Consider the following 13,390-nt stretch of genomic DNA (forward strand, 5'->3'; position numbering starts at 1 on the left):
CTGTGGGGAACCTTCTTATCCTGACTCTGGCTCTCCGTGCTGGGCATTCCTCACCCAGCTTGGGCTTCAGCCTGCTGTTTAGGGGCACCCCATGGATGGGTGCCCCCTTTACCCTCTGTGACCTCTGACACCTCATGCTAGGCTGTCCCTGTATGGACATGGGTGCCCTTCTTGTCTCTCTTGGGCTCCCAAATAGTATGCTGGGCTTCTCCCATGGGTAGACGTCCTCATCCCACCCACGCTCTGACATAAGCCACTACCAGAGCATGCCGCTGCCTCCTTCAACCCCGCTGCTTAGCTTTAGGACTGAAATTTCCAAAAAAGGAAAGAATGAAAGAAAAGCTTGCTATCTTTTTAATGTCTGAAGGGTTTGAAATGATGTCCTCCTTTGTGTTCCTGATATTAATAATTTATACCATCTCTCTTTCTCTTCCTAACTAGTCTCTTCCAGCAATTTATCACTTTTATTAGTGTTCTCAGTGAATTATATTTTGGTTTACCAAACGCTGTCTTTTGTGTGTATATTTTTTGTTTTATTTCTGCTTTTTATTATTTCATTCTTTCTGCTTTCTTTGAGTTAACTTGTTTTTTTTTGTTTGTTTGTTTGTTTGTTTTTTTAAGTTTTTAACTTCTCAAAGTGAGTAATTAGGTCCTTGTTTTTTGCCTCACTCCCTTTCCTTCCCCAACACATGCACTCAGGCCTGTAAATTTCCTTCTAAGTATTTGGCTTTAGCCACATTCCACAGGTATTTATACAGATTTTTTTTTTTAAGATTTTATTTACTTATTTATTGAGAGAGAGCGAGATCACAAGCAGGAGGAAGGGGGAGAGAGAGAGAATCAGATTTCCCACTGAGCAGGGAGCCCGACGTGGAGCTTAATCCCAGGACCCTGAGATCATGACCTGAACCAAAGGCAGATGCTTCACTGATTGAACCACCCAGGTGCTCCCAGATTATTTTCATTATCCTCATTTTCAGTACACTTTCTAATTTCTATTTTGATTTCTTCTTTGACCCATGAATTATTTAGAAGTGTGTTTTGATTTCTGGTTGCTTTATCTAGATTTCTATAGTTTTTTAGTTAGATTTTTATTTCCAATTTCTAGTTTAATTTCACTGTGGTCAGAAAATACCTTCTTTATGCTTCCTGTTTTGTGGACTGTATTAAGCCTTAACTTACTACATGGTATGTGATCAGTTTTGGCAAATTTCTACAGACACTTGAAAACTGAATTCTGCAGATGTAGAATGTTTACCACTTTTTAGAGCTGAGGTTCTCAAACTTAGAAGACCAGTCTCAAATATGTTAAAAATCCCAGGTCACATTCCAGATATGCATGCATCCCGGGTTTTTGTAAGGTTGAAACATACTTTGTCTTCTTTTGTAGGTACTGTGCAATATGCAGATGGTAACATGCTTAAAATATTTCCATGCATGAATCCTTTTATGGATCTGTCATTCCCACAAAATAGGGTATGGAATTAGGTTGTAAAATGAGGGAAAAAGTAATAATATGTTATCCTCACTTTGGCATTTGATAGTTCAACAAGAAATTTCCCCTTAAAGTTGAACGTTTACAGTGTAATTTAACAACTGTAGAATAAATTCTTATTTTGTAGAACAGTTGTATTAAACACTTTCCAATATCCATTAATTTTTTTTTTTTTTTTTTTTTTTTTTTGGGTACCAAATTACTTTATTTGAAGGAATGGTACAAATGAAAGAGTTAAGTAGATGTTTTGGTACAACTTATAGAAAAGGTAAGGTAACCCCAACATGCATGCATGGCCTCAGGGACCAGGTGGCTCGGGAGACAGCCTAAGGCTTAGCTCTCACTATCACTGTTTCCCAAGGTGTGCTTGTCAAAGAGATACTCTGCCATGCCAGATTCGGGGGCCCCCATCTTGCGCAGGTTGGTTACGTGGTCACCCAATTCTTTGATGGATTTCACCTGCTCATTCAAGTAGTGAGTCTCAATGAAGTCACACAAATGGGGGTCATTTTTATCAGTGGCCAGTTTGTGCAGTTCCAGTAGTGACTGATTCACACTCTTTTCCAAGTGTAATGCACACTCCATTGCATTCAGCCCATTCTCCCAATCATCACGGTCTGGTTTCTTGATATCCTGAAGGAAGATTCGGCCACCTCGCTGGTTCTGCAGCTTCATCAATTTCTCAGCATGTTCCCTCTCCTCATGAGATTGGTGGAGAAAATATTTGGCGAAGTTCTTCAAAGCCACATCATCACGGTCAAAGTAGTAAGACATGGACAGGTAGACGTAAGAGGCGTAGAGCTCCAGGTTGATCTGGCGGTTGATGGCGGCCTCCGAGTCCTGGTGGTAGTTCTGGCGCACCTGCGAAGGGGACGCGGTCGTCATGGCGGCGGCTGAGGAGAGGCGGCGGCGGGCAGCGGCTGCGCGGCGCTGGAGCGGCGACGGGGGGCCTTGGAGCGGTCCGAGGACGCTGTGAGGAGATGGCGGAGGGCTGGCTCTGAGCGGCCGGCCGGGGCGAGGAGACGAGCGCCGGGTTCCGTCCAAGCACTGTTGAAGCAGGAACCCGCGGCGACTCTCGGCGGAGATGTCCAATATCCATTAAATTTTAGCCAACTTTTAGTTTTACTGTGCATATGATATGAAGTAATTGCCCATTAGAGAAAGAAGATATTGTTGCAAAAGAGTGAAAAAGGAAAAATCTTCGTTAACTGCATTTTTTAAAAAGATTTTATTTATTTATTTGACAGGCAGAGATCACAAGTAGGCAGAAAGGCAGGCAGAGAGAGAGAGAGAGGAGGAACAGGCTCCCTGCTAAGCAGCGAGCCGGATGCGGGGCTTGATCCCAGGACTGGGAGACCATGACCTGAGCCGAAGGCAGAGGCTTAACCCACTGAGCCACCCAGGCGCCCCATAACTGCATTTTATTTTTAATGAAATTCCTATTCTGGATACATTTGCGTGTTCTTCACTTTGTAAAGTAAAATGCGTAAGTAACGTGAAATGTGAAACACACGATATTTTTATTTTCAAAACTTGAAGGATTTATATAATACAATTATAGAAGTATATAAATAATAAAGTTTACATGTTATAAACTTATGTATTTATATAATTATAGAGTGTTATATAAATATATAATAAAGATAAGGTATTTATATATTTATGATTATTAATGTATAGTATATATTATAAAATATATGTATATAATTTACTTATCCTGATATGTATATTCCAAAATTCACAGTTATAAAATTGTTTCTCGAGGCACCTGGGTGGCTCAGTGGGTTAAAGCCTCTGCTTTCAGGTCAAGTCGTGATCCCGGAGGTCCTGGGATCGAGCTCCACATCAGGCTCTCTGCTTGGCAGGGAGCCTGCTTCCCTTCCTCTCTCTCTGCCTACTTGTGATCTCTGTCTGTCAAATAATTAAATAAAATCTTTTAAAAAAAATAAAAAATAAAATTGTTTCTCTCAAATCCAGAAACACTAGTGAGGTCTGCTCATGGAACCTACTTAGTAGTAAATATCACTAAATGTCTTTTGGGTAACTTACGCCTTGGTTCTGGAGCATGGCTACACAGAGGCTTAACAAGAGCCAGGTGGCTGGAGCTCAGCTGTGTAAATAGATCCAGGTTGGCTGGCAGCTAAACAGGGACCTGATGTAAAAAGCAGACTAAAGGAAGTAACATATAAGATTATTACCAGACAGAAGTTGGAGTGTGTTGGTTACATGACAAGGATTAATACAGTGAAACCACTTAAAGAAGAAAGCCACAGAGAGAGAAGATACTTTAATAGAGATGAAAACTGAAATCAGGGAAGGATAAGGAGGGCAAGGACTTGATTGTGTTGGTTTTTCTAGCCAATGTCCTTTATCTTCCTTCGTCCTGGCCCTATTTTCTTTAGATGTATATTCTTTGGGTTTGTTTCTTTGTTTTGGTTTCATGTATATATGTATTTGTATACATAAGCTTTTAAAAGGAAAATGATTAGTCTTTCTTTTCTTTTTCCAGTTTTGCTGAGATATAATTGATGTATAACATTATATTAGTCCAAGGTATTTTTTTTTTATTTTGGTCCAAGGTAATTGCACAACATAACATGTGATAGATACACTTATTGCAAAATGACTGCCCAGTAAGTTTAGTTAACATCGGTAACCTCACATAGCTACACATTTTTTTTTCTTCCAGTAAGAACTTCAGAGATCTTCTATTGCTAACTGTCACCATGCTGTACATTTTTCTAGGACTTACTTGTAACTGGAAAGCACCTCCATCGCCACCTCTAGCAATAACCAATCTGTTCTCTGTATCTATGAGTTCAGATTTTGTAGATTCCACTTATGTTACATACAGTTATTTTTCTCTTACTTCTGACTTATTTCACTTGCCCTCAGCATTCATCTGTGTTGTCACAAATGGCAGGATATTCTTCTTTTGTTGTGGCTGAATAGTCCTGTGTGTGTGTGTGTGTGTGTGTGTGTGTGTGTGTTTATCCATTTTCCACTGATGGACACTTAGGTTGTTTGCATGTTTTGACAATGATAACTAATACTTCAGTGAACACAGGGTGCAGGTATCTTTTTGAGATAGTGATTTCATCTTCAGATAAATACCCAGCAGTAGAATTGCTCAATTGTATGGTAGCTCTATTTTTTAATTTTTTGAGGAATCTCTATACCGTTTTTAAACTGGCTTTACTAGTTTACATTCCCACCAACAGTACACGAGGGCTCCATTTTCTCCCCATCCTAGCCAGCATTTGCTATTGTCTTTTTGATATTAAGCATTCTAACAGGTGTGAAATACCTCATTGTGCTTTTGATTTGCATTTCCCTGATGATCAGTGATATTGACCTCCTTTTCATGTACCTGTTAGCCATTTGGATGCCTTGTTTGATAAAGTGTGTTTAAAAAAAAAAAAAAGAACAGAAAAGAAAAAGTGTGTTTAGTTCCTCAGCCCATTTTTTAATCAGATTGTCATTTTGCGGTTAAGTTGGAGGAGTTATTTATATATTTTGAGTATTAACCCTTATTAGATATATTATTTGTAAATATTTTCTCCCATTCCATAGGTTGTCTATAATTTTTTGATGGCTTTTTATGCAGAAGCTTTTTATTTTGATATAGTCCCACTTGTTTATTTTTACTTTTGTTGCCTTTGCTTCCAACATTATCAAGACCAGTGTGAAGGGGCTTCTTCCCTATGTTTTCACTTAAGATTTATAGTTTCAAGCTTTATGTTCAAGTCTTTTTAATCCATTTTGAGTTGGTTTTTTGTTTAAGATGTAAGATAGTGATTCAGTTTTATTAGTTTGCATGTGACTGTTCGATTTTCTCATCCATTTATCAAAGAGATTATCCTCTCCCAGTTGTGTATTTTTCACTCTTTTGGAATAGATCGATTGGCAATATATGTGTTCATTTCTGGGCTCGCTATTCTGTTGATCCATGCATCTGTTTTTATGCCAATGCCATACCATTTTGACTACCATAGGTTTGTAATATAATTTGAGATCAGGAAGCATGATATCTCCAGATCTTGTTTTCCTTTTTCAAGATTGCTCTGGCTTTTGGAGTCTTCTGTGGTTCCATACAAAGTTTTGAACTATTTTTCTATTTTTATGAAAAAAATGCCAGTGGAATTTTGATAGGGTTCACTTTGAATCTGTAGATTGCTCTGAGTAGCATTTAACATTTTAACAATATTATTTCTGCCAATCCATGTTGCGTAAAATATCTTTCCATTTACTTTTGTCTTTTTCAATTTCTTTCATCAATGTTTTACAGTTCTTAGTGTACTATGCAGATAGATCTTTCATCCCTTGGTTAAATTTATTCCTAAGTATTTGTTCTTTTTTGATGCAGTTGTAAATGGAGTTTTAAAAAATTTCTTTCCTGATAGTTTGTCATTAGTATATAGAAATGTAACTGATTTTTTTATATTGATTTGTATCCTACAACTTTACTGAATTCATTTATTAGTCCTAACAGTTTTTTGGTGGAGTCTTTAGGCTCTTTTTTATATATAATATCATGTCATCTGGAAATAGAGACAGTTTTACTTCTTCTTTTCCAACATGGATGCCTTTTATTTCTTTTCTTGTGTAATTGCTCTGGCTCAGATTTCCACGTGGTAAGAGTCAGCATCCTTGTCTTGTTCCTTATCTTAGAGAAGGCACTTTCAGCTTTTCACTGCTGAATATACTGTTAACTGTGGGTTTGTTGTATATGGTCTTTATTATGTTGACTAATCTATTCTTTCTACCCAGTTTCTTGAGCTTTTGTCATGAATGGATGTTGAATTTTGTCAAATGCTTTTTCTACATCTACTTTGATGATCATGTGATTTTTATCCTCTATATTGTTACTGTGTTGTATTGCATCACTTGATTTACAGATGTTGAACCACCCTTGATTCCCTGGAATAGTTTGCGATTGATCATGTTGTATGTTCATGTATTGTTGAATTTGGTTTGTTATTTTGTTAAAAATTTTGTATCTATATTTATTAAGGATATTGGCCAGTACTCTTGTAGTGTCCTCGTCTGGATTTGGTATCAAAGTAATGCTGGCCTAGTAAAATGAGTTAGGAAGTGTTCCCTCATCTTCTATTTTTTGTAAGAGTTTGAGAAGAGTTAGTATTAATTCTTTAAGTTTTGGCAGAGTTCACCAGTAAAGCCATCTGGCCTAGGACATCATTTTTGAGAGGTTATTGATTACTGGTTTAATCTCTTTACTAGTTATTGGTCTGTTCAGATTTTCTATTTCTTCACGATTCAGTCTTGCTAGCTAGTATGTTTCTAGAATTTATCTGTTCTTCTGCATTGTCCAGTTTGTTATATAATTGTTCATAGTAATCTCATATGATCTTTTTTATCTGTGGTAATGTCTCCATCTTTGTATCTAATTTTATTCATCTTAGCCCTCTCTCTTTTTTTCTTGATGAGTGGCATCTACTCTCTTCCATGTAGATATGGACATTGAAGCTGACGCCATCCCCAGCTTCACTTTGATGGCTTCTGATGAAGTCAATTGTGATAATCCCATCGCCCCCCTTCAGAGATGGTTTGAGGAATAGATATGTACCCAGTTCTCTCCAGTGTGACCTGTGAGATACTCATATGCTGAGCATTCAGTCTGAGCTCTGAGAAAGATGACCTTTCTTTAAAAAACAAATAAAGTTAAAGGAAAAGATGGTATGCTGATTTCTAAAACCACTACACTGAGAAATTTTTTTTTATTAACATATAATGTATTAGTTGCTTCAGGGGTACAGGTCTGTGAATCACAAGCCCCCAGCAGCCCTCTTTATTTCCTGAGATTGAGTCTCTTATGGTTTATCTCCCTCCCCAGTCCCATCTTGTTTCATTTTTTTCCCTCCCTACTCCCCACAACTCCCCACCCTACCTCTCAAATTCCTCATATCAGAGAGACCTTGTGATAATTGTCTTTCTCTGATTGACTTATTTCATTTAGCAAAAAACCAGAAACAAAAACGAGATCTCACCATTTGCAACAACATGGATAGAACTAGAGGGTATTGTACATTGAGAAATTTTTAATTGACTTCATGTTACAGCAAGTGTTAGGTATTACCATTTAATTTATAATTCAATGGCCAATTAAATATACATTTTTAATGAAGGGAGGATATTGGTTAAGTAATTTTAAAAGTGTCAATAGAGAATATATTTGGAAACAGAAAATCCAGCTGTCAGTGTTTTGTTGTAGTTAATGTTTTTTAACCTAGAGGGATTTGTCTGAGGATTCAGAAGTTTGGAGATGGCTACTTAGTGATATTTCAGTTGCCCAGTTACTCTCCATTTTTCTGCTTCCTTATCCTTAGCTTTCATTGTCAGGCTTGTTACTTCACAGTTACAAGATGGCTGCGGCAGCTCCTGGCCAGAGGAAATAGAGAGGACAAAAAGTGCGTGCCACTTGAGTCTGCCTGCTTTTATCAGGAAAACCAAAGGTTCCTGGAACCCCCTCTCTGAAATCTGGGATATTTATTTGGTACTCAGTGCAGTGTATCAATTTAATCTATCTTCCCTTCTCAAATTTAGCTTCAAGTATGTTAATTCAGTAACTTTTTTATTTTTGGTTTATGTTTTATAAACTAAAGTTGGTATGTTAGACTCACGAGGTAAGACATTTAGTTTTCTTTTTCTAAAATTAGGGCTTCTGAGCCAATATGTAAATTTGTGCTAAGTTCATGCAAATTAATATTTTTCATTTGAACCAGGCATTGTGATAATTTTTAAATGAGCTTTGTATTTCTTATGTAAAGTTTTACTGTCTTAGGAAGAACAGAAGACCTATTGAGCATTTGAACTAAACTCCATTATAAGAATTATAATACAAAATACCTTTTTTCAGGGCCCCTTTTAAGAACAGAGAGCCACAGTCCATTAAAAGAAAAAATGAGCAGTGTTTAAATTTAATACCTGATATTGCATTCAGGATTTATCTTCAGAGACTTAGGTACTCTTAAATTGTAAACTCAACTCTATTTTTTTACATCCCCCTCCTCCCCCCATCTCCTGTTCACAGACCTATTTATTCCGAACTCCTGAAACAGATCATTGAGGTAAAAATTGAAAGGATAATTTAAGACTGAAAGAAAATGTGGTTTCAGATTCTTTGCTGGAGGTAGAGACGCCTGCTGTAGACAAGGTGGGGCCGTGTACTTTAGGAGGGATGCAGGGTGTCTGGGGCGGGGAATGGCCAGCGGCTGATTGCAGACACCCGCTGGAATGCAGTGTTCTGCCTCGGCTTATCCGTGAGGATTTAGGCCAGGATTCACAGTGTGCCTCATTTTAGGATTCTGGATCTCGGGTGGATGTGGAGGAATCGTTTCTCACACAGCAGAACTGAATGCTACTTTCAGTCCATCTCAGTAACTGAAGAAAATAAATGAAGTTTTTTTGTTCATGGTACCTCCTGTACTTGTACCCAGTGTGGCTAGAGAGGCCACACATCATAGGGGAGCAGGCAAAACATGCATATGTTTCCAGATTGTTGTGGAAAGAAAGAACTCAGTAAGTAGGCTAGTTGCTAGTATTTCTCGCTCTCCCATCTCTATGGTCTATGACAGCATCTTTCTGCATATGTGACTTTTATTTTTCCCAATCTTATGAGGAGAGGAGTGGGAAACCAGGCTGTTTTATTTCTGCGTCTCTCCGTTAGGGAAGAAGGAAGCTCACGAGTGAATCTACTAGTTACATTGCCACAAATTTCTTAATCCAGTTTTTTTTTAAAGTTATTTACAGTAATTGTGGACTGTACTGCATGTTGAGACTAATTGGAAACAGTGACCAGATTCTTAATTATTGTCAGGAAACTGCATTCAGAGAATGAGAAGAACGCCCCCACTGGATGAACTGCAGCCACCACCGTATCAGGACGACAGTGGTTCTCCCCATCTCTCGTGTACGCCCTCAGAAATTGGGGACAGTAAATGTGAATTTTCCCACTGCAGCAACAGTCCAAGATGTTCATATAACAAGTGCCCAAGTGAAGGAAGCACAGGTCATGAACTAGAAAGCTTTCCTAATAAAGGATATGAAGAAGATGTTCCCAGTGACAGCACTGCAGTCCTGAGCCCGGAAGTAAGTAACACAGCACGTAGAGCTTTCTACGTGGATGTTATTGGGGCATGATAATAACCCTGTGCTTCTCCTCTCGGTGAAAGGTTTTATCACTGTCCTGTCCTTGGTGGCTGACAGTACCTTTGTTATCCTTGATCTCGTCTTTATCTGGCAGACTTACCAGGACTGTCCCAATCATTCTCCACGCGCCGCCCTCCGTATTCCCCCAAAGGAGGACGGGTAGCTAAAAATGAGAGCAATTCACAAGCTACTGAAACATACGACCTTCCCCCGGTTTCAGCCTCAAGAGAGGTCTTTTTTATTTTCACATTTTTTACAAAACATTCTGGAATTACTTATCTGTTTCTTTCATCTTGAGGTTCCTATTTATGTGCTTTTTATTTTTAAAATTCTTTTATTTAGGATATTTTTACTTTAGGGAGATTGCTCATTCGTGTTTTATAGTTTTTCAAAAATAATGTTTTCGCATTTTCAATTCATGGGATATGGAAGAGATAAGTAATGCTCAGCTTTACTAATGAAACTTGAATGCATGGAGACATTTGTTCAGAGTTGTTGGTTACATTTTATTTCCTATTTTGAAGCATAAATGTGAAAATGACAACAAAAATTGGTATGTTGAACTTTTGAAGTCTCTCTATGTTCTAAAAAGGATTTGTTTTAATGTCCCTTTTATGATGAAAATGGAAAGGTAATTTAAATGTTTCCACTAGGTAATACATACTTTTACGGGTTTTTTTCCTCTCACATTGCAGGTTTTTACAACTTTTGTCCCAGACAACATTTCATAATACTGCAGTGTGTCAGTGTTCTTACTGGGTGAATTTTCATCCTCCACTAAAATTAAATAATGAAAGTAGAGCTATGAACAGAATTCCCTTAATTTTAAGTTTTTCTTATACAATTTCTAAAAACACATTTTATCTGTTATTACTTTTCTACTATTTCTTATATTCTAATATAGTATCTAACTTCGAAGAAAATTTTCATTGGTATTTTAAGTTTAATACAACCAGGAGTCCATGATTTTCTACACAGAATCCTGCCCTGTGCCCTGTGCCTGAACTTATTTGAGACCCCTGTTCCATAGGCTTGCTTACCCAAGAGACCGCCAACAGGCTGGCAGGGAAGCCTGGGTCATGGAATTACCCACAACGATAGCTGGCAACGAGTATGCCAGAGATTTTGCTATAAGCTTTACAGTCAGCGTATTCCCCATTAGTAACCTCATCTTCAGGAAGTTATTCCCATTTTACAAGTGAAGACCTTGAGACTCAGAGAGGGAAACAGTTTGCCTGCCTACCAGCACCTCCCAGATGATGGAGCTGTCATCCAAACCCAGGTCGGCCTGACTCACACACAGGGCTCTTACCGACCATACCCTCCTGCCCCTCTTGACCTAAATCGTTGTGTGGGAAATTCCTTTGATGCTTTGGTACCTCCCAGTGAACCACCAGGCAATTTGGAGGACTCATGGACCAAATTCAGATTTGTGTGTTTTAATTAGATTATGTGTGTTTTCATCTATTTCACATAGATAGTAAGAAGTGAGAGGAGCAAGATGAGGTAAATGAACACACTCAGGATGCCTGTAGGTACAGGTGACAGGAACACACTGTGTGAGCCTTGATTTAGGGCATGCCCATATGTCCCTGTCGCTCTTCATGCCCCATCAGCGTTCCCTTTATATGGTGCAGCAATAAGGGCAACAGTTGAGTTTTTTGTTGTTGTTGTTGTTGTTGTTTTAGGTAATCTGTACCCCCAGTGCAGGGCGTATACTCACGAGCCCCCAGATCAAGAGCCACATGCTCTACCAGCTAAGCCAGCCAGGCACCCCAAGAGTTGAGATTTGAACGGGGGTGCCAAGGGCCCAAAACTTTGTTTTCTGGAAGAGATTCAGGGACAAGTACTCCTGGTCATCAGTGAAACTTGCCAGTTTAGCCTTTTTATACGCACTTCGATCTAAGGAGCACACGGTTGATACAGCTGCTACTAGCTCAGAGGTGACGTCATCATGGCTTGGGCTTTACGTGCCTTTCTCAAGATAGTACTCATTTGTTCTAAATATTTTTGATTTATTATGTCTCTTTTGGACATATATTCCATGTTATTAACTTAGTTACTATCTGTAGTTACTGTACTGTACTGTAGTTACTCTTCTGAATTTTGCCTCTCAAGTTACTCCCTGATTCATTATTTATAGTTAATACAGCCTTTGCGTTTTTACCCATATTTCAGAAATCGCCAGCTTGCTCTGTTAGCACTGATGAGTCTCTTGTATGCTGCTTGCTTTTGTGCCTCTATAGCAGAATTTAATATATTCAAACAAAACAGCAAGTGCACATTATATCAGTATCTAGATGCTTTTATAGCCTCTGTTAGTATAAAGCCCAATCTTGTGTTTTTTCAAGTTTATTTTGCTTCCTACTGTTCCTTTGATAGATATTATTTATCAAATGGAAAATTCTTACTTTCCTTTGGTTTATCCAGAATATAGCTATATTAGAGCTCATTAACATACATGACTGAACTGAGATAGGACTGAGGATTCCGGAAAGTTCCCTGACAAGGAGGTCACAAATTCTATTGACAACTTATTACTAGCTAGCAATGGTTCAAAACTTTAATTCAGACTCCTTGAAAGGAAGAATTATTTTCTAGCTGCCTGTTACAGAACACAAATAGTAGTTTTTATCTGTAAAGGTCCGCCTTTTAGCCCTCTCTGGAACCTTATGAAATTTCTTACTTCCTTGAAAATCCTAGCTGTTATGATACTATTTTAGAAAGTATTTCTTTGAAAAATCAAAACCATGTAATTAATCATCTTTGATTGCCAATTATGAAGTGGCATACATTAAAACATTTTGCTCTAAGCTGTCAGTTTTTTTGACAGTAAGAATATGTTTACCCTGATTTCATCATATTCCATTTTAAAAATCCTGAATTCTTCTTTAAGAGTTTGTTGCCTCTCCCCAAGTATTGTTCTTCGTTGGTTATCTCTCTTTTCATACATAGTACCACGCAGGTCACCATAGGTAGACATGTCAGATTTTACGTAAAAGACCTGTTTTTGGTTCTCTACAGAACCCACACACGCACCCAAAGTATAGCCAGGCTCATAGTATAATAGTTAGGTATGTGTTAAGCTGCTGTAATAAGAGACCAGTACAGTGGCTAAAAACCACCAAAGATTGTCTTTCATTTAAAGACAGCTCAGGATGAGTCGGTGACTTTGCTCTACAATACCATTCAGGGGCTCAGGGTTCTGATGTCCCTGTTGTTGGTTTTTGTCACTCTGCCGTCCCCTGATGTACTGTACTAGTCCGCAAGGTCCAGGCACACATCCTACGTGTGTATCTGCTTGTGGGAAGACTAAGAGAGTGAAGGGCAAGTAATATCTTATGTAAACCTGATCTGGAAGTTTCAGGCATAACTTCTGTCTGTTCCCCCATTGATGAAGGCCGAGTCTCATCAGCATGTCTGCCATAAGGCAAGTTTTGAAATATAGGCTCTTGCCATTCGGTGTTTTTCTGCCTAAAACTTAGGCGGTTCTTCTCAGAAATGGAAAAAGGGAAGACTGGGACTAGTAGTAGTGACACTACCATAGGCACTAGGGACAAGTTCAGAAACAGAAAATTGTAAAATTGGCCCACGTTTCAAAATTAAAGACATTTAAGATTTATTAAAATACTTGAAGGGGCAAAGTGGTATAGTTAAAAGGTCAGAGACCTGGGTTTGGCACTGTTGGTAACTAGCCGACACTCCTGGAACATTCCAGAGAGTTAG

The 13,390-nt window shown here is 38.4% G+C and overlaps 2 protein-coding genes across 7 annotated transcripts in view; one reads left to right on the top strand and one right to left on the bottom strand.

Moving 5' to 3' along the window:
- The window catches only part of SYT14 (synaptotagmin 14), a 204,563-nt gene that overhangs the window by 127,636 nt on the left and 63,537 nt on the right, over positions 1–13,390 (top strand). For all 6 annotated transcript variants that reach the window (XM_082701861.1, XM_082701859.1, XM_082701860.1 and 3 more), the window contains one exon: positions 9,333–9,604. In XM_082701861.1, coding sequence (XP_082557987.1) covers positions 9,333–9,604 — 272 coding nt within the window. The remainder of the gene's footprint in view (positions 1–9,332; positions 9,605–13,390) is intronic.
- Positions 1,699–2,608, bottom strand: LOC309849381 (ferritin heavy chain). The gene has a single exon (XM_082701875.1). The coding sequence runs from the start codon at positions 2,378–2,380 to the stop codon at positions 1,829–1,831; it is 552 nt and encodes a 183-aa protein (XP_082558001.1). The 5' UTR covers positions 2,381–2,608; the 3' UTR covers positions 1,699–1,828.

Source organism: Mustela nivalis (genome assembly GCF_964662115.1).
Source record: "Mustela nivalis genome assembly, chromosome: 16".
Lineage (NCBI taxonomy): Eukaryota > Metazoa > Chordata > Mammalia > Carnivora > Mustelidae > Mustela > Mustela nivalis.